The sequence below is a fragment of the Nasonia vitripennis genome (genome assembly GCF_009193385.2).
Source record: "Nasonia vitripennis strain AsymCx chromosome 4 unlocalized genomic scaffold, Nvit_psr_1.1 chr4_random0003, whole genome shotgun sequence".
NCBI lineage: Eukaryota > Metazoa > Arthropoda > Insecta > Hymenoptera > Pteromalidae > Nasonia > Nasonia vitripennis.
In genome coordinates this window covers 2,902,371-2,927,621 of record NW_022279638.1, presented here as the reverse complement: position 1 = coordinate 2,927,621, position 25,251 = coordinate 2,902,371, and the positions used below count along the sequence as shown (strand labels likewise).

General features: G+C 40.4%; 1 protein-coding gene across 10 annotated transcripts in view; it reads left to right on the top strand.

Moving 5' to 3' along the window:
* LOC100679705 (nuclear pore complex protein Nup98-Nup96) overlaps positions 1–25,251 on the top strand; it is a 429,239-nt gene that overhangs the window by 252,172 nt on the left and 151,816 nt on the right. For 9 of the 10 annotated variants that reach the window (XR_004345266.1, XM_031928065.2, XM_031928066.2 and 6 more), the window contains one exon: positions 3,441–3,791. The exons of the other annotated variant lie outside the window; for it this stretch is intronic. Coding sequence is in view for 8 of the 9 variants with exons in the window: in XM_031928065.2 (XP_031783925.1) it covers positions 3,441–3,791 (351 nt within the window). In the remaining variant the exon portion in view is untranslated. The remainder of the gene's footprint in view (positions 1–3,440; positions 3,792–25,251) is intronic. 10 annotated transcript variants of the gene reach the window in all.

Here is a 25,251-nt window from a genome sequence, read left to right as displayed (position 1 = left end):
ATATTTATTTTTATTTTTATATTTTTACATTGTTTTGCAGTTAATAACATTTCTTAATTTGATAAATTTTAAAAATTTTAAACTTTAAAAATGTTATAAATTGCAGGAAAAAAAATTAGAAAAGATGTTTGATTGCACAAAATGTGAAATACGTAAAAAATATATGAAATATAAAGGGGTAGAAATCTGTAAAATCTTGTAAAGCATGCTTCTTTACGGTTCTCTGCTATTTGTAGTATAATTTTATAGCTAAACAGCTAAATTTCTTTTTTATTTTGGTAATTTTTAGAATATCCCAACTAAGGCTTTTCAGAATAAATTCGATTACAACGCGGGCTTTGTTCTGATTACTTATGAAGTTTAGTAATATTTGGTCATAATGAATGCCATATGGAATTGACGTAATCGAGTTAATTAAATCAATAAATTTTCTAAAATGACAGGTATTTCAATCATTTTCCAAAAGGAATCAGTCCATTTCATTTATTTATTTCTTTGAATCCATGAATCAGTATATACGACCAAAAATGTTTTTAACAGGTATAAAGTAAAGGTACGTCCATCTAATTATTTAGGTTTTAAAGGCATTTGGTTTTAATAGAATGTATTTAACTGATAGAAGCCAAAAGAAATAAGCTTCGTGTTCAAATTCAGTTGCTCACAATTCATAAAAATAGCCTCCGTCAATGATTTTCCTCTAGATGTAAATTTCTTAACCGCGTAAAAAGACATTTTGCGTGTTTTTGAGGTTAGGGACGAGCACTTGAGGTATCGGTAAAAAATACCGTCGGATTCTTGTTCAGCAGCTCATAATTCATGAAAATAGGCGTTGCTTAGAATTTTTCTGAGCCCCTGTGATTTCTGACAGCTTGATTATTTCGTAAAGTAGTCATTTTTTAAGGTTAGGGAACGTGTAGACCCGTCTGGGAACAAAATTTTAAACAACACCCCTCACTAATTGAAAGTACATAAAAAATGCTAAATTTTCCACATTTTTAAAAAGTTTTTGATCAAAAGGAATTTTGGGCAGAGCTTTGTTACGTTTGACGTGGAACATCTCATATATATATATATATATATATATATATATATATATATATATATAATATATATATATATATATATATATATATATATATATATATATATATATATATATATATATATATATTATATATATATATATATATATATATATATATATATATATATATATATATATATTATATATATATATATATATATATATATATATATATATATAGTGCAACGGTCAAGTAGACACGTGCTGGCAGAGCGGGGAGCCCGAGCAGCAGCCGACGTACCTTGGCTTCTACCGCAGGCGCCTACTCGCGGGTTACAGCACTGACCGCTCGCTCTCTATTAAGTAGCGCGTGTGTGTTCGTGCATCGACGCGCTTAGTTCGCGCGTTTATGTAAATTCGTTTCACGCGTATCATGCTATCTTCTTCTACGCTTGCGTCTCTACGGCTTGCTTTCAGCCCGAGTTCTCCTGCGCGAGCAGAACGGCTCAACTCTCCAGACCAAACACATCACTCTCAGCAACAGCCAATTACTAAGCCACATGTTGTGAGTGATATCGAAGCAGGTACAGCACACGCACACTTGCAGCAATGCCGAGAAGCCTGGTTCTCTCTTTTATTCCGCGTATAATATTTTATATTAAATTTTATTACTAACACTGTGCACCCGGAGATATTCCTTGTGAACTGATCCGGCGAGTTTTCACCTAACACGGGTGAAAACTCAGCACACAATCCTAATACATTAACTCTGCCTCCGACGAGTTGTAAAAGTACGGCCGAGCGCTGTCCGACTGGGCCGGCTACGTCGACCCCCCAGTCGGTTTTCTCATGGATGCATTCCTCAAGTATTTCTTATACTAAACCCGCATATAACACATTTTGTGTTATTACGCATCTCCATCACGTCCTTCTTTTCAATCGAAACATTTTCAACGCCGGTTCGTATTCAAATATTCTCGTAACAAGTAAACATTAATTTATGTTTTGTCTGACCTAGAGGACCTGTTCGAAAGCCAGGCGCACGCCTGTGTCATAGGCAAGGCCAAACAAGCGAGCAATTAGTATACATAAATTCCTGCGTCGCTGTATAGTATTCAAATATTTCTCGCGTATCTAGTTCACTCGTAATTAAACTTTGTAAGTTACTTGCTAATTCAACACGAACTATGTTCTCCACATTCAAAATTTATTTGCTTAGATTTATCCATTCAATTATACCATTCTAATTAAATTTTACTTTTTTTTGTACTGTTTGTTATGTAATTCATAAATTTTGCCGTAATACTTTTTCATTACTTAAAAAGATAAATAAAACTTCACTCCTACAATTATTCTTACAGCTATTTCATCGAATGTAATGTGTTTACTAATATCGTGAGTTGTGTTATCTCGCTCCGCCAATATTCTACTTGTTGTGTGAGAATTAAATAAATGATTAAAGACTTCATGCCACAAATATATTATAGCATAAATATACGATTTGTATTATTTCAACCCATCCTGTTACGACCGCTCAGTACCTTATCAACCCAAAATTCATTAATTAATACTAAATTATCTCATATTGACTTTATCTATTCATTCAAAGTTTGCAATTAATTATTGATTCTGATTAACGAACAATCTTTAAAATAAGGATTGCACACCGTATCTTCAAACCAGTAGTCTCTTTAATCATCATTAAATTCATAAAAAGGCAAACTATTGAACAAATCTCGCAATAGAGAGAGAGAGAGAGAGAGAGAGAGAGAGAGAGAGAGAGGTGGTTATCTGTAAAATCGAAGAAAATAAATTTTTAATTTTAATTTTTGATTCTATTTTTTTATGAATGTAGAAGCAGCTTTTCAAAAATTTTTTCATAACAATGTAAACAAGCATGTAGTTAACGAAGGGGACCTAAAATAGTTTAACATAATTATAGGAAGATACACATTATTAGAAGGCAAAGTTGAAAAAAACATTAGAAACATCAAATTTATATTATGTAGATTTAAAAAAAAATTTAAAAGCTTAAAAAAATCAATACAAAATTCTTAAAATTAAATAAATAATAAAAAAAAAAATTTAATTTCTCTTTTTCCCGTAAATTTTATTTTATTCCCGGTAATTTTATTTTTCCCGTAAACAGGTTAACAGCAAAAATATGCTACTTTTGCCCCGATTTTTAGGCACAAAAAGTGGTCATTTTGGTTGGGTGTGAAATAACAATCATTAATAGCGCCGTTGACTTCAACTTCTTGTGTTGAAAAATTTATCCTTAATTTAAAACTTTCCTTTTCTCACTGTTTGCATAATATGCTAGCGGGATTTATATCTTTAAGTTCTTTATTTTATTTTAATTATTTATTACACAATTCAAGATAACCATGTCTTTTACTTGTTTGCATTTTTTTAGATGTACCGAATGAAGATAGCAACCAAATTTCTCTGAATAGAAAAGTAATAAAATTCAGTAATTTTATCAGTCATACTTTAGAAAATACTGCGAATTGCGTTTCTTCTCATGCTATGGTACGGCCAATTGATGGCATTTCAAATAAAAAACAATTACTTACCACAATTTATGGAGTATCAAAAAAACAAAAACAAGATAAAAATTTTAAAAATAGTTATGAAATCGATGAAGAATTATCAGCTCCTATTATAAATCCCAAGATTGCTATGTTGAGAATGAAATATAGCGCAGATCCTCTATTGAGTAATTTGATAAATGAATCAGAAAGATTTAAATATATAGCTGATATTGGTAAGTTACAGTACAAACTTTACTATCAATCTTTTATCAATACAAAATTTATAGATCTCGTTTACAACGACTCGTTTGTGACCTGAATTTTAAAACTTCGTTTCGTTGAAATTCATCATACAGCCTGCTGCTTTTAAAATAAGAACTACAAACAAAGACTGGTTTTAGAAATCAAAACTTCTTTAAGCATATATACAGTTTGTAAAGGTGAAGAAGGATATTAAACAATCTTCTATATTAGTCTCTGATAGAAAAGTTAGCATATTTTGAGCCTAATTCCTGATCAACGCATTTTAAAATAACGTTTATGTAGAAATTTGTTTCAAAGTAATTAAAACATTTCAAGACAAACGCCAATTTGATACAAGTCATCAAAAATTTACTATCAGTGGTAATACATTTCTGAACTTGCCTCGAAAAGTGGCACATTTCACACTCTTGGTGATGATCATAACAGAATTTTTGTTTTATCAATATTTGGTTACCAACTTTTGTATTTAACAAACCTCGCTAAAAGCGAAACGCTTTGCTTTTCACATAAGGCACTCGCCGATATTTAAAGGTTCTCTGATGAACACACACAAAGTATGCAGATATTCAAATATTGTTGATAAATTTATCAAACTGTAGTGGGGTAAGACTTGTCGATGAGAGGAAACATCGTCTTTTTTTCCTGTTCTAATTACGGGTTGTGTTATCGGATGGTATTTTCAATATACTGAATTTGAATGACATTGATTTGTGTATAAAAGATTTTAGGGATTGTAATGATAATAACATATAAAATGCAAGGTCCAGTTTCCGGCCATTGCTGCTCCATGGATGTGCGGAAGCAAAATTTTGAATTTTTGGTCCGTCTCGTCGCCGAGTCATAACTATTCGGGCACTTGCGCCCTAGATTTTATTTTTTGTAGATACGGGCCTGTACTGAAGCGCGATGGCCGACAGTACATAGTACGCCAGTGCGCGCTAGCCCCGCCTACTTTCTCACTTCGGAGCTCGCCCTCTGTTGAGCGAGAGCTCGCCGAGTCGCTCTCTCTCCCTCTCTCTCTCTCTCTCTCTCTCTCTCTCTCTCTCTCTCTCTCTCTCTCTCTCGCTCTCTCTCTCTCTCTGTCGCTCTCTCATACCGCGTACGCTTCGATTTTCTTCGGGTGCTTTCGTATCGCGTCTGCGCGTGAATAAACTCGGTAAGAGCATTGCGTATATGTAAATGCGTTACCGAGTTTATCTTGTCGGGCGCCACGTTCTCGTACATGCTCACGTCGTGCGGAAGCCATGGGCTTATTCTCACCTGAACTTTCACACAGTACGCCACGACGCAGCGCAAGTTACTTTCTTCGCCCTGACGCCGTGCTAGTGAGACTTGGACATCGCACCCACGAGATAGCTGAGGTTGGAGCATCCCATGAGCAACTGCGAATTTTAATACCCCGCCTGGTATAGGTAATACCGAGCGATTCCTTCCCGAGGAAACTATCTTATTTTTTTTTTATTTCTTATTGTACTAACGTGCACCCAGGAATAAGGCGTTAAGCTCAAACTGGGGGAGACAAGTTACAGCTCGTCTCCTGCACAAAAATCAACACACTAATCAGCCTCCGAAAGGGCATAAAAATACCGCTGTGTGCCGTCCGACTGGGCTGGTTACGTCAAGCCCCAGTCGGTTACCCCAGGACGCACGTCGTCATTTCATTTCCATAAGTGTCAGAAATTCGTACTAACAAAACCCATCGCGAAACGGAGCGTATTTTCTTTCCAATTCATTCATGTTCTTTCCTATTGCATTTTGTGTTCACAGAGTTACGCAGATCTGGGCGTTGAGCATGCGTTCAGAACTACGCATCACGCCACAGAATTAATTCACTACTTTTTTGCATTCAAGTATTCTTATTCATTTTCCCTTTAAATCGCGTATATCCAGCATTATTTTCTTTTCAGAACAAATAATCAAGAGTTTCTATTATCTTAATTTGTTTATTTATTATACATCTACTTTCATCGACAAATCCTTCATTAGATACTACGTGTTAGGGTAGTAATAAATTTACCGAACTAACAATGTAATGTTGTATGATTATGCGGATGATAGCTTACTCTCCCATACGGGGGAGATCAGTACTTCGCACTGATTGTCGCGGCGGAGCTGTTTGCGTGATGATAAAACACCAAGGAAAATTAAATTATTAACGAGAACGACTTACTTGTGTTTGTTAACGGGGATGATCCAAAGGTTGACGATCAAAACTCTCAAATCAAGTAATCTCTTAGACTCAATTATTTCAGAAAATTCCTTTATTTGTTCCTGGAGACTTCAAATAATTATCAAATGGAATGAGACAAAATTTCGGTAAATGATGATCAAGACGGAATCACAATTAAGACTAATCTCCAAATTAAACACTCAGAAATATAATTATAAAATTGAACTCTTGAATAGCATCCTTACTCTTGGATCGCACACACAGGAATGAAAAATCGGGGGAGGCGAAGCTTGAAGAAAGCGTCATAGCTTTCTCCCACGCAGGGTCTTTACTTCTCCTTCGCACTTCAGTTTAGCCGTGCTCTCTTTCTTACTCTTTAGGCCTTATGGGCCTAAGTACGGTCAATGGCTAAACTGCAGCGTCGACTGTGCACGCGCGCTTTCAGCCGAGGGAGGAGAAGTTTGTTTTGGTTTAGGGTTATTTCTTGCGCTCGTTAAGCGTCGAAGTTTCTGGATTTTTCCTGCTGTCTTTGTTTCAGTTAATTTAATGTTTCTGAATATTCATCCAGTAACTTCGTCACTTAACACTACGACTGATTAATATTTAATTAAATAAAAATAAAATACATAACTATCACAGTTTCAAAATATATTATGCTCTTGTGTCAATTTATTTATATTTCCCGTCCTTTCACTCCTGCGCCATGTGTCTCAATTTATTATTATAAAAAATAAATTATTCAAATATTATATACGATAGAGACGCAAAATAAGAATCTTTCAAAAATGTATAAGTTAATAATGCGATTAGAAAATAATAATCAATCAAGCATTATTCCAGCTAAGGAAACAGACTAAACTATTCCTGATAAATGCTGCACTACGGGATAATACTTATTTAACATGGTGGGTCAGTATTTATTTGTTTCTGTTCCTTTTTGCGTGTAAGGGGCCTAATCTTCAGTCACGACAGTGGCAGCACTTCCATCTGTCTAGTACGACAGTCCCGCCATCTACGACATGTTGTACGACACTTATGACGGTTTATGTCGCGTTGTTGCGGCCTATAGTTTTGAACTTGTTGAACGACGACGGCACCACTGTGTGCTCTCTCTTGAATAGATGTGTTCGTATCTTAATAGTTCTTAATTCTGTTACTATAAGGTTAATTGTATTGAGATTTATATTTATAGAGCAAATTATACCATTCTGTGCGTTAAACGTATAAGCTAATGTATTTTAGCAAATTAATAATTTTAAGATTTTCCGTAAAAGCCATGGAGTCATGCTAGCAAATTGTGTAAGGAGTAAAGTTGCCTTTGATTACTAATAGTGTTATTCTAGAGTTATATTTATCTAGTTTATGATTCGAATCGTTTGTCTAATTTTAATATTGAAGTTTACACTCCATATTTAGTTAGTATTTTAGAATTTAGTTTGTTTTAATTTTCAATTTTATATTGTAAATTATATCACATATATTGGTGGTGCATAATAATATTGTTTGATAGTTATTATTTTTTCTAATTATTAGTGATATATGTGAGAGTATGTATATAATTTGTTGAATTGCACAAGTGTTCCACGGATGCGTATCCTGCCTTTAATAAAGTACTTCAATGTAATTATTAGATAAGTGATTTATTATAAATTAAAAACAAAAATTATTGTTTAAAACTTTTTCTATTAAGCATTTACTTTGTGGAATTTATTTTATTGTTGCAGGTTCTTCAATGTATGATGTTTGTAGCAGATGAATTTTTCTATCAGTCTCTTCACTAGTTTTTTTTTTTTTTTTTTTTTTTTGTTTATCCGGAGAGTTGGAGAAATGCTTAATGCACCATGACAGGAGCCGTGCGAGACTCCCCGTGTGTGGGACTCTCCCTGACGCGGGACAGACGTCAGGCATACCCACAAAAACTCCACCTCTCAATGGCCGCGAACCCCCCCACCGGTAGCCGCCTTCGCATTCCTTCGGGGGGGTCGCCTGTCTTATGCTATTCTAGCCGTCAACTAGTCTTTCAGACACCCGTCATTGTTTTTCGCGCGGAGAATCGCCTCCATGTACGCCGTTATCTCGTCCCATTTCTGCTTGCTTTCAAGCATCGTTCCTACTACTGTCTCAGGCGTGAGCGCCCCTATCGTCAACTCTAGCTCTCTCCGTCTTTCGGCCCAGCGAGGGCAGTCAAAGAACGTGTGTCTCACGTCGTCCCGTTCGTTACCGCAGTATTTACACCCCGGTGTTGCGACTCTGTTCATCGCGAACAGGTAACTCCTAAAGTATCCGTGTCCGGAGAGGAACTGGGTAAGGTAGAAATTGACCTCGCCCCACCTCCGCTTCATCCACGGATCTACTTCCTTTATCATTGTTTTGGTCCATTTCGCTTGGTGGCACTCGTTCCATCGCTCCTGCCACTTTCGCATCGTCCGATCGCGTTCTTCGGTGGTAATGGTTACCTTATTTGCCTCGTTACGTCTCTCGTAGATCCGCTATCGCTCAATCGCAAGCAGATCCACGGGGATCACTCCCGCGATTATCATTACTGCCTCTCCCGAAACCGTTCGGTAGGATCAAGCAACTCTCAGTGCGCCTCTGCGTTGTACCGCCGTTATTTGCTTCCTATATTTCTTTACTTCCATAGCGTCGGCCCACACCTCCGCTCCATAAAGCAGGATGGAGTTTGTGGTCGCCATCAGAAGCCGCCTAACAGATGGTCTAGGCCCGCGCACGTTGGCCATTAGTCGGCTAAGCTGCGCTACTTTTAACATCGCCTTATCGCATACTCGGTCTAAATGAGCCCCGTAGTTCAGCTTCGTGTCCAGAGTCACCCCCAGATACTTAGCTGCCGGTTTTGTCATGATCGTCTCTCTGTCCACCGTCATCGGTATGATGGTGGGTATACGTCTCCTAGTCAGGGTTACTATCTCCGTTTTGTTCAGTGCCAAGGTCAGTCCGTGGTCTGTCATCCACGTCAGCACCCTACACATTACCGCATTTAGCTTGGATTGCGCGATCTCTACGTTCCTGGCTGTGATTACCGCCGCAACATCGTCCGCGTACCCAACGAGTATGACGTCGTCTGGCATTCCAGTCTCAGAAGCCCATCGTACAGGATACCCCAGAAGTCCGGCCCTAAGATCGAACCCTGTGCCACCCCTGCCGTTATGGATCTGCTCCTCCTGCCTTCAGCCGTGTCGTATACAATGACCCGACTCCTCAAATAGTCCTCCGCCAGTCGCATGATGTACCACGGTACCCCAAACGCCCGCAGAGCATCTAGTATATCTACCCATCTAGCCGAGTTGAACGCGTTTTTAACGTCCAGCGTCACGAGTAGAACGATTGATCTTGCCGCGTGATAGGCTGCGTCTGTCCTCTTTACCGTGTTTGTAACCTCTCTAATGGCTCCGATCGTTGACCGACCCTTTCTGAAGCCATGCTGCTTGTCAGAAAGGTCCCTGATTCTCTAACAACTCCTAGTATCCGCGGCTTGAGCAGCGCTTCGCCCGTCTTCCCCATTGTGTCCAGCAGACTCAACGGCCTATAAGAAGGATCTGCGCCGGCCTCTCCCTTCGATTTCTCGATGAGAACTAGTCTCGCCCTTTTCCATCGTGTGCTAAATACGCCCTGCACGAGGCACTGATTGTACATTTTCAGGAGCAACTCAGGCCGCTGTGTAGCAACAGCCTTGAGTATTTCCGCGGGAATGCCATCCAGTCCCGGTGCTCTACTGCTTTTCAGGGAAGAAGTTGCCGCGATGAGCTCACCCTCGGTAAACAGGGGGATCTCGTCAGTCGGTCCGTTAGTCTCGTCTTTTTCGAGTCTGATGAGGAGTGTGGGGGTTGGGTGGGGAACAGTTTGTCAATTATTTTCTCAATCGCAACTGCCTCCATCGGTTCCATTCGCCGGATTTCGCCTATCTTCCTCGTTACGATAACGTATCCCTTTCCAAATGGGTCATTCTCTGCCTCGTCGATAATCCTGCTCCAGCACCTACGTTTGCTTGCTTTAATCGCGTCTCTGAGTTCTTTGCGCGCCTCTTCGTGCTTCTTATCCAGATCTGGAGCTTCAGGACGGTTATGTTTCCTTTGGGCTCTTCTTCTGGCTTTGAGGCTTTCTCTTCTTAGCTCCGCGATTTCATCCGTCCACCAGTAAACTGATCGCCTCTGGTGGCTGGTGGACACCCTAGGCATAGTTGCGTCGCAGATCTCGGTTACCAGTTTAGTAGTTCTTTCTACTAGCGTCATAGCTCTTTCCCGTCCAATTAATTCGTGCGGTAGTCCGCTGGATGGGAGTTCCGCACTTTGGATCACCTCCTGGAGTACTTCTCGGTCCATCCGTCTGGTGTTCCATCTTGGCATCCGGTCTTGATTCCTACTTGCTGTGCTCGCGGATTCTTCGTTGATGTTAAAGAGAATATAGTGGTGGTCGCTTGCTGTATATTCCTCCGTGATGCGCCAGTCTCTTATTTTGTGTATCGTCATTTCGCTCGCGAAGGTTATATCCGGCATGGATTCCCCATATCCTGGTCTACGGTAGGTAGTGGTGTTACCCTCGTTCGCTACTACCAAATTTAGTCTAGCTGCCATTTCAAGGATGGCCCTGCCTCTCCTATTTGTAGCTGACATGCCCCATTCTACGGCCCTCGCGTTGAAATCACCTCCGATCACGAGTTCACCTGACACGTCTCTAATGGCGTCCTCGAGCGCCCCTAATCTTGCTGTAAAATCGGCCGCGGTTAGGTTCGGTGACAGATACACGCTGAAGTAAGTGATGCGACACACCCTTACCCGCACGTAATCGTCCCCTTTTTCCGTATCCGCGATTTTACGCCTGGGCACCCAGACGGCTGCAGTTTTTGCGTCATTCGACACCCAACTTGGTGTGTCGCGGTCCCTATACTGCTCACTTATCAAGAGGATATACACTTTCTCCTCCGCGACGAATTGCGGTAGAAGATCGTGGGCCAACCTGCTCCTGTGCAGATTGCCTTGCAGTATTCGCGCCATTATTTTTGGGTCCTAGCCGCGTTTAGAGCCCTGCGGAAGACCGCGCACGCTCCGGTTCCTGGAGCATGCGCCGTCTTATCACAGGGCATCTTTGCCTCTCTGCACAAGAAACACTTCATTTCTTGAGCCAGCACAGAGCATTGCATTGCCTTGTGCCCGGCCGCACCGCACTTCCAGCAGTTGGTGCTTCTGTCGGTACCCTTGCATTGCACTTTAACGTGACCGTAGCCGAGGCATCGGTAGCATCGCGTGACGCTCGCTCGAACACGCACCCGGCAGTTAACCCACCCGATACGGATCTTCCCTTTTTTGAACAGTGCGGCGGCCTTGGTCTGATCCATCTCGACCACTGCCACCCTCTGTTCCCTTGTGTTCGGCTTGAACAGATGCATTTTTGCATCTTCGTTGTCGGAGCCCGTCTCAGCTGCGATTGCGTCAGCAACCTCCTCCTTTCTTGTGAGGCTGTCAATGTCCCGGATCTCCAATGTGGTTTTGGGGATCTTGCCGCTGACTGTGCCTGCTTCTCCGATTGCGCTTTGGATAGCCGTCTTGAGCGATTCCATTTTGTCATCGCTCTTGCCTACAACCACCAGCACGCCACCGTCTCTTGTCTTACAGACGGACTTCACCTCCGCATTCAGTTGCTCCGGTTTTACCGTTGCCTTGATCTGTCCCAAGATCTCGGCGTAGGTCTTCCCCGTTTCTGGTCTGATGAGAATCGCGTCCCTCCTTTGTCGCGGTGCCTTCTTATCTTTCTTCTTCCTTAGTTGCTGGCTTTTCTCCTGAATGCCTTGTTCTTTCTTCTTTGCCTTCCTGCTGGCCGCTAGTTCCCACGGTGGTTGTGGTCTCGCATTGTCCTCTTCTTTGTTCAAGCTTGTAGAGGGAGAGATTGTCTCCCTCTTATCTTTTTTGGTGGGGGTATCGCCTTCCCCGTCGGATGGTGCCCGTGCCCTTTTTTTCTTTGGGAGCGTCTTACTGCTCCGTTGGCCCTTACCTCCCGGTTGGAGAGACTGGTTTTGAGCAGCCTCTTCCATCTTGTCAAGAAGCGTAACAGCTTCTATTAAGACGGATGCTACAAGCGGAAGTCCATCCTTGATCTGTGCGTTGACATTCTTCTGCTTGGTGAGCGTTTTTGTCATTTTCCTGACTGTCTCTCTCACCATCTGAAGTTTGCTTCGTAGGCTGGCGTGGTCTTGTAGCCACCCTGTCACAGTCTCCATACACATCTACACATATGTAAGTGTTTAGTGGACGCAAGAGTATAATAAAAAATTTACCAATTCATGATTTTAAGTAATATGCAAATATTAAATGTGTATATATATATATATATATATATATATATATATATATATAGGTTTTTACAAAATTTAGACTAGGTGTAGTGTAGAATATAGTATATTCAATATATATATAGTGAGTTTGAGTGCAAAAAGTTCGTTCAAAAAAGTATGAAGTGTAATATAAGGTCACTTTGTATAAAAATTTGTAAAAGTATGCGTATATATACATGGTGTTAAGTATGATAATATACACTTACAGTGCAAGTGTTTAATATAGTTAGAGTGTAAACAATTCATATTTTCTGAAGATTTAAGGTTATTCAGAGGGACAAAATATCAAATATACGTATATATATAGATACATATGCTCAGTGATGGCTTAGAATATAGTATATTAAACATATATAGTCATTGTACAAGTATTTCATAGAAGCAAGTGTGAAAAGTTTACACGGAGAAAACGAACTTGGGTTTATTGCATGAACGCACTAAGAAATAATACCTGATAAAAGCATGCTTTTTTGAACGAAATAGACAGGTTTAAGGCAAGTGAGATATACGAAAAACGTCTAAGCGCTCATTATACAAAAATCGCAAGCGACCTATCGGAAAATCCTATGAACCTCATGCAAAATATACATAACAATGGCGACCACGCATGAGTTCTCTCCGTGTAGTTTTTTAAGAATTTAGTATGCATATAGTGAAGAAATTTCAGTTTCTACCTTTATTAGTCTACAAAAGTATGTATAAAAAGATGCATATACATGGTGATTATGTAGAATAGTGAATTTGACTAAAAAAAGTTGTTTTGAGCAAGTATGTTGTGTAATATAAGGTCACTTCTTATGAACATCAGGTCCTGCGCACGGACGGAAAGTCAATTTTTGGAGAATGAGGCTTCGCTAGTAGAAAGACTTTTTTCAATTGGGTATTTAGAATTTTTAAATACTGTGAATTTGTTAATTTTAATTTTCTACAAAATAGCCAAACTACTTTTATGAAAAAACCTTTCTGTAAAAAATGGCTCAGAAAGAATAAAAAAAACACATTTTTGGTCAAATCTAATTGGCGTTCGCTCTGGGTATAAGACGTTTCTTCGAAACTCTTTATGCGGGGCGAGTGCCTAAAAAATACGGTGTTGCACAGTGGACAGAAAATTGTCTTTTTTGAACGAAATTTGCCTCACAGCAAAGTACTTATTAAATAGCTGTAATTTTTTTTTTTAATGATTAGGGAACCATATGGAACATAATGTAACTGCGGATAATGCGATTATTCAAGCCAAGCCCAAAGACAACCTTACCAAACCCTATAAAAATGTTATTTCATCTCAAATGACACCACTACTTTCATTCTACTAGCAAAATACAATGTGCTTTACGCGCTCAAAATTGTTATCAATGCGTTTTTTTTTTGTCACATTTTAAAAAGCACTCGAACGTTAACAAATATTTTTACACATTATATGTATATTTATCTGGTTAGGTATTCTTCTTTTTGAAAAATATATCACTTAATTGTAAGGAGGTACGAAATCAATAAGATTTGCGCATTGTTCAAACGCGACGTTGCGAAAGCGCGAAGCGAGATTCGGGGCTTCGCGCATGTATCGCAGTCCGTCAAACAGATAAATAGCTTTTGTCCATAGGTACAAAAGTCAACTTTGTTAACTAGCCTAGTTGGCTTCTCCTTTGAAGTTTGACATTTCCATATGTCCCCCATCCACCAAGGTGATCAGGGGTTTAGGATCAAACTCGTCTTCTCCTTTCTGAATCGTCTAGCTGTTTGCTTCCTTGCAGCATCATCTAGTCGTCTACTTCGAGCAGCATCGACCGTTCATCCTTCGGACAGACTCAACCCTGACACCTACGTTCATCTACGTCGTGTGGGGGAGTCTGGACTCAACTCTGTGACCTACGTTCCTCTGCATCCGTCCGAGCAGCGTTTCCGCGCGCAGATGTGTGTGTGTGTGTGTGTGTTAGGGTATCCCAAAAAACACGAATTTTCGAGTAGCAAAAATCTTGATGGTTTCTCAGATTTCTTAATAACAGAAAACTCATCTACTTTTTTTTCAGATTGGTGAAACTATTTTTTCGCACTGCTCAAGCCTCATAAAGATTTTAAAAGTAAAACCTATACAAAAAAAAACGGTTTGGTGCTTTGAATTTTTTTTAAGCATGATGTAACGTAGTAAGGTCAATAATTTTTTTTGTACGTGTTGTCCATCAATTCAGAATATTATAGAACTGAATTTCATTAAAATGGGTTTGTTCAAAGCTGAGATAATTAAGGACAAACACAGCCATTTTTGTTATATTCAGAGCCTCATACAGCCCACAAATATTAAGTTACGGAACTAGAATTTTCAATTTAGTGAAGTTTAACTCTTTGTCAACAATCGACCAAGGCGTCATTCACCTAGAAATATTTTATAGGTTTTTTTTTCATTTCAAAAATATTTTCTTTTGACCGACATTTTGAGCTAGCACCTTGCCCGGGGCAATAAAGAGCTGAAATGGATCCGTAGGCAAAAAACTTTAGGGCTTGAGTCGGGACGGTCACTGGTCAAAATTTTCATGATCATGCTTTGCAGTATTTTCATGCAATTTTAAGCTATGAATCTTTTTGTATATTTTTGATGAATATTAGTTGAAAAAAAATATTATTGATTACAAATATTTTTTAAAAACCGTTTTTTTTTATAAAAAAAAAACATATTTGCGGCAATAAATAAAAAATTATTGTACCTATAAAAACTCAACTTATGATATTAGATACAAATAGTAAAATTGCAAAAATGAATACTTTCTTGTTTACTACGCTGAGACAATAACTGTGATAAGGTGGTGGAAAATAAATACACTATTAAGTATTTATTAAGTGTAATTTAATATAATAAAACATAAGACTAGATAATAATTATATTAAGCGTGATGCTACTACCGAGGACTCTATATAGTCTCTGACAACTCTCTTTCAAGCGAGCGTCCTGGAACTAGAGTTCCTTTTCCACTCTCTCTCACTCATACATCACGCGCTCACACGAACACCGCTGACTCGTGCACTAGCACAAATGTACTTATACTTAACACGCCTCCTTACATTTGTGCTATTTTACAATATTATCATTTATTTCAAATTTAACCTTTTACAACATTTTTCATGCTTTTCTCTACTTAATGATTTCGTAAATATATCAGCAATATTTTCATTTGTATCGACTTTTACAATATTTATTTTACCTTCATTTACGCTCTTATGTACAAAATGATAATGAACTTCTATGTGTTTAGAGTTTTTAGTAAAATTGCCGTACGTTGCTATATTAATTTCTCCAGTGTTATCTTCATATATATTCACTGGTTTTCTACATTTAATATCAAAACATTTTAATAACTCTGTGACTAGTTTAATTTCAGTTACTGCTTCTGATAAAGCAACGTATTCGGCAAATGTTGACGCTTTTGTAACAGACTTTTGTTTTCTTGACCTCCAATACACAACGTTACCGAATAATCGTATCACAAAGCCGGTTGTTGACTTTCTATCATTATTATCGCCTGCCCAATCGGCATCTACGTAACAATCAAGTATATCACAAACTTTATTTCCATTATAAGATAAACTTAAATCTCGAGACACATGTAAATATTTTAAAATTCTCAAAGCATATTTAAAATGCGTTTTATTATAGCAGTTTTGAAATCTACTCAAGTAATTTACTGCAAAACTTATATCTGGCCTTGTAGCCGAACTTATATATAACAAAGCACCAATCAAATTTCTATATTTGATATCTCTTTCACAATCATCGGATTTCTTGAGTTTTAAGTTTACTTCTATTGGTGTTTTATACGCTTTACAATTTTCTACACCATATTTTTCAGCTAATGAAATAATATAATCTTTTTGCGATAATTTCATTTCCTTACATAACACATCGTATTTTACGGTAATCCCTAAATATTCTCGTATTTTTCCGAGATTTTTCATTTTAAATCGTTCAGACAGCATTTTCTTTACTTTTTCTATTATTTCTTTATTTTTACTGCAAATTAATAAGTCATCGACATATAAAAGCAAATAAACAGTATCTTCTTTTAATTTTAATGTATACAAGCAATAATCAATATTACTTCTAATAAATCCTAATTTTATTAGAAATTTATCTAGACATTCATACCAAGCCCTGGGACTTTCTTTTAAGCCATATAATGCTTTTATTAATTTACACACTCTATCAGTTCATTTGTTCTATATGCAAACCCACTTTACAACAATAAACTAATAAGATTTTTAGCGTTTGCATTTTTGCAACAGGAGCATATATATCATCTACTTCATCTCTTTGTTGGAAACCTCTAACTACTAATCTAGCTTTATATGTACCATTCGATTTTTTATTATACACCCATTTTACATCAATGGCCCTTTTTTCTTTACTATCGACTAATTCCCGAGTTTTATTTAATTTAATACTATTCATTTCTTTATCCATTGCTTCTATCCACTTTTTACTCTCATTCGCTTGAATCGCCTCCTCAAATGTAGCAGGAACATCAGTTTTGCAAAAATTCGCAACAATTTTATTTTTCATTCTATATTCATCATAATATTCAGGACTACTTCTAACTCTTTCTGATCTTCTAGGAATTTTTAGCTGATTTTCATGTTCATTAATTTTAATTTTATCTTTGATTGGGCTTTCAAAAACTTCATCATTTGATTTCTCGCTATAAAACTTACTCTCATTTTCATCTTCATAAGATTCATCGCTATTTAAACCGATACATTTTTCCTTTTCTTCTATAACTTCCACGTGTCTTGCTACTATAATTTTATTATTTATTAATATACGGTACCCATTTTCACTATACCCGACTAGAATTCCTTCTTCAGCTTTTTTATCCCATTTTGAAATTCTTTTCTGTTCTGGCTTTCTAACAAAGACTTTACTACCATAAATTTTTAAATGTGAAACATCAGGTTTTTTTCTGAAAAATATCTCATATGGTGTTTTCTCTTCAATAGTATTCGTCAACGTTCGATTTTTCAAATAAGTTGCCGCTTGAACTATTTCTGGCCAATATACTTTACTTATCTGTGCTTCTTCTAATAAACAACGCGACATATCCATTATCGATCTATTAAACCTTTCTGCTACACCATTTAATTCATGAACATATACAGGACACGGAGAAATAACGATACCCTTACTTTTTCCATAATTAAAAACTTCATTATTTAAATATTCCTTTCCATTGTCACATCTTAAATATTTTACTTTTTTTCCTATTAAATTCTCACATTCATTTACATAATATTTAATGTACTCACACACTTCTGCTTTAGATTTTATTGGGTATACTCTCGCAATCTTACTGTAATCGTCTATAAATGTAATAAAATATTTTTCTCCTCTAAAGCCCGTATTTTGAAAAGGCCCACAAACATCTGTATGTACAATCTCTAATAAATCTTTCGCTCGATATCTATTATTTTTCGACATACAATCTTCGAAAATCTCCACATCGAAATAATAATCGTGACATCCGACTGCAATTTGCGACCCGTTAAAAGAACGTCGTTCAGTGATATTTTTCCAAAGGAACCATTAAAACCCACACGAAATTTGCCTTCCGGCCCCACCTCAGCCGAGTAAACTGGGTGATGAGTAAAATAGAACGTATTGTCCTTTCGATGCGAACTATTTACAGGCTCCATATGACCTAAAGTCAGATACTCCTCCATGAATTTTCTATAGGCACTATCTACTCTAGAATCCTGCGCTCGACGCTTCTCTGAGCGGAGCAAACATGCCACAGCAATCTGCCTCGTGTGTGCAAAAGAAACCTCTGACAACTTCTCAGAGAAGGGTAAGCGAACGACAAATCTGCCCTTGGAATCCCGATAAACAGTATCTGCGAAATAATCTTCGCAATACTGATCTTCCTCGGACAAAACTTTAGAGGTGGAAATCTCATCCATTTCCCAAAACCTCTCTATTAACGTGGAAATTGATGGCTCAACTTACACATGACAGGCCTGAGCGCTCTGAGCTCTATCAGACTCAGGAGCGGAAGACGCTCTACCCGTCAAAATCCACCCAAAAACGGTCTCCTGCGCAACAGGAGTATCAGTTGCACCAACTCTGAGCCCTGGCCGAATGATAGCAGCGTACACCTCTGCGCTGAGCACGCAGTCTATCCGCTTTGAGTAAGCAAAATCTGGATCAGCAAGCTGCAAGCCCCTGATGTGATCCCAATTGGACACTACGACCTCCTCTCGCGGCAAAAATCCCGTTACTTCTCTCAACACCAACGCCGAAAACTCCAAACAAAATTCTGTGTTCAACCTGGACTTTAATTGAAGAAAAACTTCATCCTTTGACACCGCAGAAGGACCTGCACCGACACCAACCACAGACACAGAAACAGGCTTAATCTTGGCGGACAAACATTGCACAACTCTTTGCGTGACAAAAGAGACCTCTGCACACGGATCAATCAAGCATCTAGTGTACATCGAATTACCATCTACGGATTGAAGTAAGACCTTGTCTGTGGCCATCAACCGGGTCCTACCCACCACTGTTGTACTTGCTGATACCTCCAGCATACTTGACTTGCCAGGCGCGCTAGAAGAGCCCTTCTGACCTGTTGAATTTGAAGAATCCGCAGCCTCTCCTTGTCGTCGATCCGAGTGAATCTTCGTGTGGTGTCTGCCCTTACAATTGGCGCAACGATTCTGAGAGGTGCAATCAGCCAAAAAATGTCCAGATCTCAAACAATTGAGACACAATCTCTCCTTTTTACAATGTTCAAAACGAGCGAAAGTCGATATACCATTGAACCTTGAACACGCTTGAAGCTGATGAGGACCCCTACATAAGCTGCATTTTACAGAGGCATTGCGATTGCCTTTAGCAAACGACGTGCTAGTTGCGTTGGCTGAGACTGACTCACGCCGAGACGAACGATTCGAACCATTACCCTTATGACTAGATTGTTTGGTAGGCGACTCCGCATCACCATCTGCATCCTGATCAAGCGAGGACGCACGAGTTTCGAGAAAATTTGTGAGAGCTGAAAATGTCGAAAAACCTACCACCGGCTCTTGCGAAATACGCCACCCTTCTCGCGTCACATTACCCAACTTGCGCTCGACCATATGGATAAGCCAACTGTCCCAATGTTCGCACGGGCAACCTACGTCCTTGATGGTTTTAAGCGCGGCTTCCGCCTTATCCAGTAACTCGATTAACTCTCCTGAAGATTTCCGCTTAACCGGTTTCATATCTATCAGCAATTCCATATACGTATGCATGCGTCTCGTAGGGTTATCGTACCTGCGCATCAATTTTTGCCAAGCCAACTCAAAACTAGCACCCGTCAACGGAAGACCCTTTACTCTGAGCGCTGCAGGCCCTTCAACCGAGTCTACTAAATATTGCATCTTGATAGTATCCGGTAAGTTGGCCTTGTTTTTCACCATCGAAGAAAACTGCTCCTTGAAGGTCTCCCATTCCTCGGCTTTTCCGGAAAATTTACTTTTTTTGCTTTACTCTCCACGTAACTCGACTCAACCTCCAGATACTCGTCGTTCTCGAAGTACGCCTCGCCATACTCGGACCAATACGACTCTAACAAACTCAAACGCGTGCGCATGTGCGGCAGCGTGCGAGCAGATTCCGCTAATCTTGCCGTGTTACGTTTGAAATTCAGCAAGAACCCGCTTATGCGCTTCTGCTTAACTAATTCTGCAGCCGCATCAGCCATTGTTAGAGAGTGCCAACTCGATCAAATACGAATAATACTTGATTCAGAAATTCTAGCAGCGATCGAACTATGAGTAGAGAGCGAGTCAAAAAAATAAACGGGATGCTTAAGTGACGCCGAAGGTCCGCATACACACGGACACTATTCAATATGGCCTTCGAGACGCCAATGCGCGAAGAAATACGCTGTGTGGTGCGGCCTCCGCGGCCTAACGACGTACGACAGCGAAAATGCCCGTCCCGTCCGGACGGCGAGCCGAGCAACGAGCGACGCGTCGAGCGAGCGAACTTGCGCCGGCCGATGAACTGCGCACAGCTGCTAGTGCGAATGCACGAACGAGAGAGAAAGAGAGAGAGAGAGAGAGAGAGATAGAGAGAGAGAGAGAGAGAGAGAGAGAGGGAGAGAGAGATTTTTAGATTTAGATTTAGATTGGTTTTATTCTTGTACATTATGTTGTACATATACATTATAGTAGTTTGGTGAAATAAAGATAATAATTGTTGTGTCAGGGTGTAAGTGTGAAAGTGAGTAATGGAATTAAGTGAGATAAGATGAAATGTTTGCGTCATGTTTATGTATTTTCCAAATTGAAGAAGGGATTTTTAGCCGCCTATTTAAAGTGTGATATGGACAGGGTGTTACGTAGGTGAGATGGAAGGCTGTTCCAGAGGTAGGAAGCGCTGATGAAAAATGAGTTCTTCAGCGTCTCCGTCTTGAAGGGTGGGATGTCCAGGGGGGTCACCTCACCCCTCACAGGCCTGAGCGCGACATGGAAATCAAAATAGGCTAATAAGTAAGAGGGTACTGAGGTGTTAAAGATTTTTCTAAGAAAACATGCCATAAAGTATTTCCTACGTCCGGCGGTGGTAAGTCATTGCAACTCACGCCTATAAGGGGAGATGTGCTCGTCCCTCCTTACACCGTAGATATAACGGATCCCCGTGTTCACAAGCCTCTAAAGCTTCAGGTCGAGTTCTTGTGTCAGGTCACAGTAAGCCAGTGAACAGTAGTCGATGACGGGAAACAGGAGTGCTTGCACTAAGTGTTGGCGCAATCTGAAGTTAGTGCTCTTCCGAAAAAAGTAGAGACGATACATTAAAGAGTGAGCACGTTTGCAAATTTGTGTGACGTGCTCTTTCCATGATAGTTTGGAATCGAGCACCAACCCCAGATTGCGTACAGATGATTCGTAGTCGACCTGGGCTCCCCCTATATTTATATAGGTGTTGGCAGTAGAGGGAAGAGCATTGATATAGTAGGGGGAACCCAGAACGATTTCCTTAGTCTTACTGAAATTCAGCCTAAGCCTATTTAGTGCTGCCCAGCCCATTATCCTCTCGGCGTTAGCACTCATCCTGACAGAACAGGAGTCGAGCTCCTCAAGGGGGCATTGGCAGTAGATTTGCAAGTCATCCGCGTAGATTAGATGGGATACATCTGAATCAAGGCAGAAGCCAATGTCATTGATGTACAACGCGAATAACAAGGGGCCCAAAACTGACCCATGTGGAACACCGGTGTTTAGTGATAGGAATGTTGAGAGTTCGTTGTTGTCACCAATGACGGCCTGTTCTCTTCCGGAAAGGTAAGATACAAGCCAGCGGATGACCTGCTTGGAGAAGCCGAAAGAGGATAGCTTTCCGAGCAGCCTGACGTGACCCACTGTATCAAACGCCTTGTTGAAGTCAAATAGAAGTAGCAGAGTGACTTTCTTCCTGTCTATCCCAAGCCTGACATCATCAGTCAGCTTAATCAAGCCAGACTGCGTGCTGTGGCCAGTGAGAAAGCCAGTTTGGAAGTTGTCAAGGTAAAGCCTTGTTTCAAGATATTCAGAAATTTGCTTGTGCACCAGCCACTCCAGCGCCTTGGACAGGAAACAGAGTAGAGAGATCGGACGGTAGTCGGTTACAGCTGTTGGAGAGTTGACTTTATTTAGTGCTCTTACGAGCGATGATTTCCAGGCGGAGGGGAAGCGTGCCTCGCTCAGAGACAGGTTGAAAATTTGACAGAGTAAGGGAGCGAGTATTGGCAGTGCTTTAGAAACTACAACCTGTGGGATGCCATCACTTCCTCTGGCCTGGGTGTTAAAGTGTGTTACTGCAGCCGACACGTCCGATTCTGTGATTTCCCTGAAGATGAAGTGTTCAAGGAGGTCCAGACTCTCCAGGGTTCGCAGATACTCCTCAACAGATGGAGCTTGAGGGTCATTTGAGATGGAGCTAAAGTGTTCGTTGAGAGCATCCGGAGAGAACCGAGCAGATGAAGGAGTTTTAGAAGTAGTAATACCAAGATTCCCAAGCTCTCTCCAGATCTCTGCAACGTCGGTCAAGGAGGACAGGCGTGAATAGTAGTAATTCAACCTGGCCTCCTCAATCCGTTTATGAGCGTCGTCCCGCGCGATTCTATAAAAGTATAGGTCCCACGGTAAACGACTTCTGCGAAAACGTCTGTAGAGTCTGTTCCTTTCAGTTAAAAGGTCACGAAGAGCCGCGGTAAACCACGGGTGACGTTTACGTCCAGGTGCCACGGTCTTTAATGGGGCGAGATGATTTATGGCGTTCGAGATGTTGGTTTTAAGAGTGGTGATGCATTCGTCAGGTGATGGCGTGGCGAAGGATGACCAGTTACATGCGCTAAGGAAGTCCCTTAGCTTCTCAGCACAGATTCCTTTGTAGTTTCTGTAAGAGTATGTAGTAGGTACGTGGCGTGGAATCTGTACGTCGAGTGTGGCCGTGATCAGGTCATGTCCGTTGATGAAAGGAGTGTCAGTCTTCCAGTGTGAGAGCAGGCGATCCTGCTCATCAATCAAGCATAGGTCAAGCCGGGTGTCAGAGTCCTGTCTGTGATGGGTTGCACCATATGGTACAGAAATAAGGGAGTTCTCATCAATGAAAGCCCTGATGAAATTTGCGTCTTCAGATGAGGAAAGCTAATCAGCATTGAAATCTCCCATGATGACCTTCGCAGAGTAGTTGTGCATATGCATTGTTAGTTGTTCGATGAAGTTAGATCCCTGGATAAAGGGTGAGTGAGGAGGGCGATACACAACTCCCAGGAAGATGGGCGATATTCCCTTAGATGTGATTTCACAAAAAATATACTCCGGCTTACCCGGCTTGCCCGACCATTCGCCGTCAGATGACGAGATAACGCTAGCAGTCAGTGAATGATGAATGTAGAGGGCCACACCTCCACCGTTCCTGTTTCTGTCCCGTCTGTACAAAGTGTAATCATCCAGTGAAGGGATGGATAGTATCTTGTCACTCAGCCAGGTCTCGGTTACAGCCACTACGTGAAAGGGGGGACGAGTGGACAAGAAGAACCTGATCATCTCAATGTGACCCGTAAGGGAGTTCACATTGAAATGACAGACCCTAAGTCCCTCAGACAGAGACACCTTGGAGGCAGATGTCGATGAGATGAATGATTTAGATGGTGGTTTTGGCGGGATGATAGGTGTGTGTCTTAGTGTTTGATGTCCATGCTGGCTGTTGGCGGCGTTCGGGCCAAAAAAGCCTCAAGATCAGCTTCGGTGGAGATGATAGTGGCCCGCTCACTGTCCTCGCCAGAATGGATGTAAATCCTCCCAAGAAGAAGAAGTTGAAAGAAGTTGCAGCTTCCAGTGATTATTATCTCACGATGAAGGTTGCAGAAAGGCGCATGCAACAAACTACAAAACAATAGGCCCGAAGGCAGCGTGCGGCAGTAATAGATCTTAGAAAAGTAAGCAGAGGAAAGCAGACTGTTGTACTCACGTGAGAGAGAGAGAGAGAGAGAGAGAGAGAGAGAGAGAGAGGGAGAGAGAGAGAGAGAGAGAGAGGGAGAGAGAGAGAGAGAGAGAGAGAGAGAGAGAGAGAGAGACACTAAAAGCGAACACCGCTCTGCCGCTGCCTCAACGTGGCCTAATGACGCCAAGTGAGCGAGAGCGAGACAGAGCAAGCGAGAGAGAAAGAGCGAGAATGAAATTCAAACCTCCTTTACGCCGGTGCCGTCGACTCCCGTGATGACTTTGCGTCGTCCGAAGTTGGCGGGAATGAGGTACCAATATGGCCGTCTTCTTCTTATTTCCCCTCGTTGTGCCCCAAATGGCTAACTCTTGGCGTCCTTCGAAGTTCAAATCTTGACCGTTGACCTCTAGCCACTAAACCTCTAACCTCTAATCCTCTAAACTTCTAATACGTCTAACCTCTAAACAAACAAATACTTCTAACCGTCTAAACGTCTAAATTGTTACAACAACAACAGGCAGCTAGGCCCCTTTCGGCCAACTGCGAGAGCGAGTTCCAGGAAGATTCTGGACGCTCTCCGACCGTTGCGACTTCGAATAGTCGAACGGCTGCCGAAGTACTTTAACACACCTTCACTATGCAAAAAACCTCTCCGTACACAATACACTTAATGCCACGATAGTGCACGCTCTGCTACCAATAATTATAGTCTCTCGAACTGATGTTAGAGACTTGTGGATCTCGAAGGACTAGTTGGCAATAAACAAAAACACTCTCAACCGTTAACTTGAATTAATATGCCGTAAGAAAAGGCTTTGATATTTATTGAAAGATAGAGTGTATTTACAAGTGTTTAAACTACGGAAAAGAAATGAAGGCTACAGTGTTAAAAGTACTGACGCCTTAACAAACGATATTGTTTAACGGTCGTCACTGTGAGGCAAGTCCTCACAGCGCTTCGGCAATACGATAACTGATTAACACAAATCAGCGCAAGCGGCACAAGACCGCTCGCGAAACAGGCGGAGAAAGACAGAGTAGGAGCGAGCGAGCGCGTGTTGCCATGGCAACCTCATTGGTGCCGTGCGGGCTAGCGAAAACCGTCGAATTTGAACTTAACCCATTAAAGCCCATGCTAAGTCTGGTTGAGATAGCGACAAACAAACTGTGCTATCCTTTGCATAAGTGAAAAATAAAATATACGTATTTTTTCTTATGTCATTTGCAATTGTTTATAAAAAATTATTTAAACAAATTACAAAAAAATTCATAATTTTCAAAATCTGAATGCGGGAATCGATTCTGGAGGTAAAATCGAGACGAAAACCTATATAACACTTTTTTGTCAGAGTTCAATTTGTTAGTGTAATGTAGGAATAAACAATTGCATGTTGGGGAGAAAAAGTGACCATGTCAAGTCCCAAGCAAAATCTATCTGGAATAGCAAAAAACAAACTG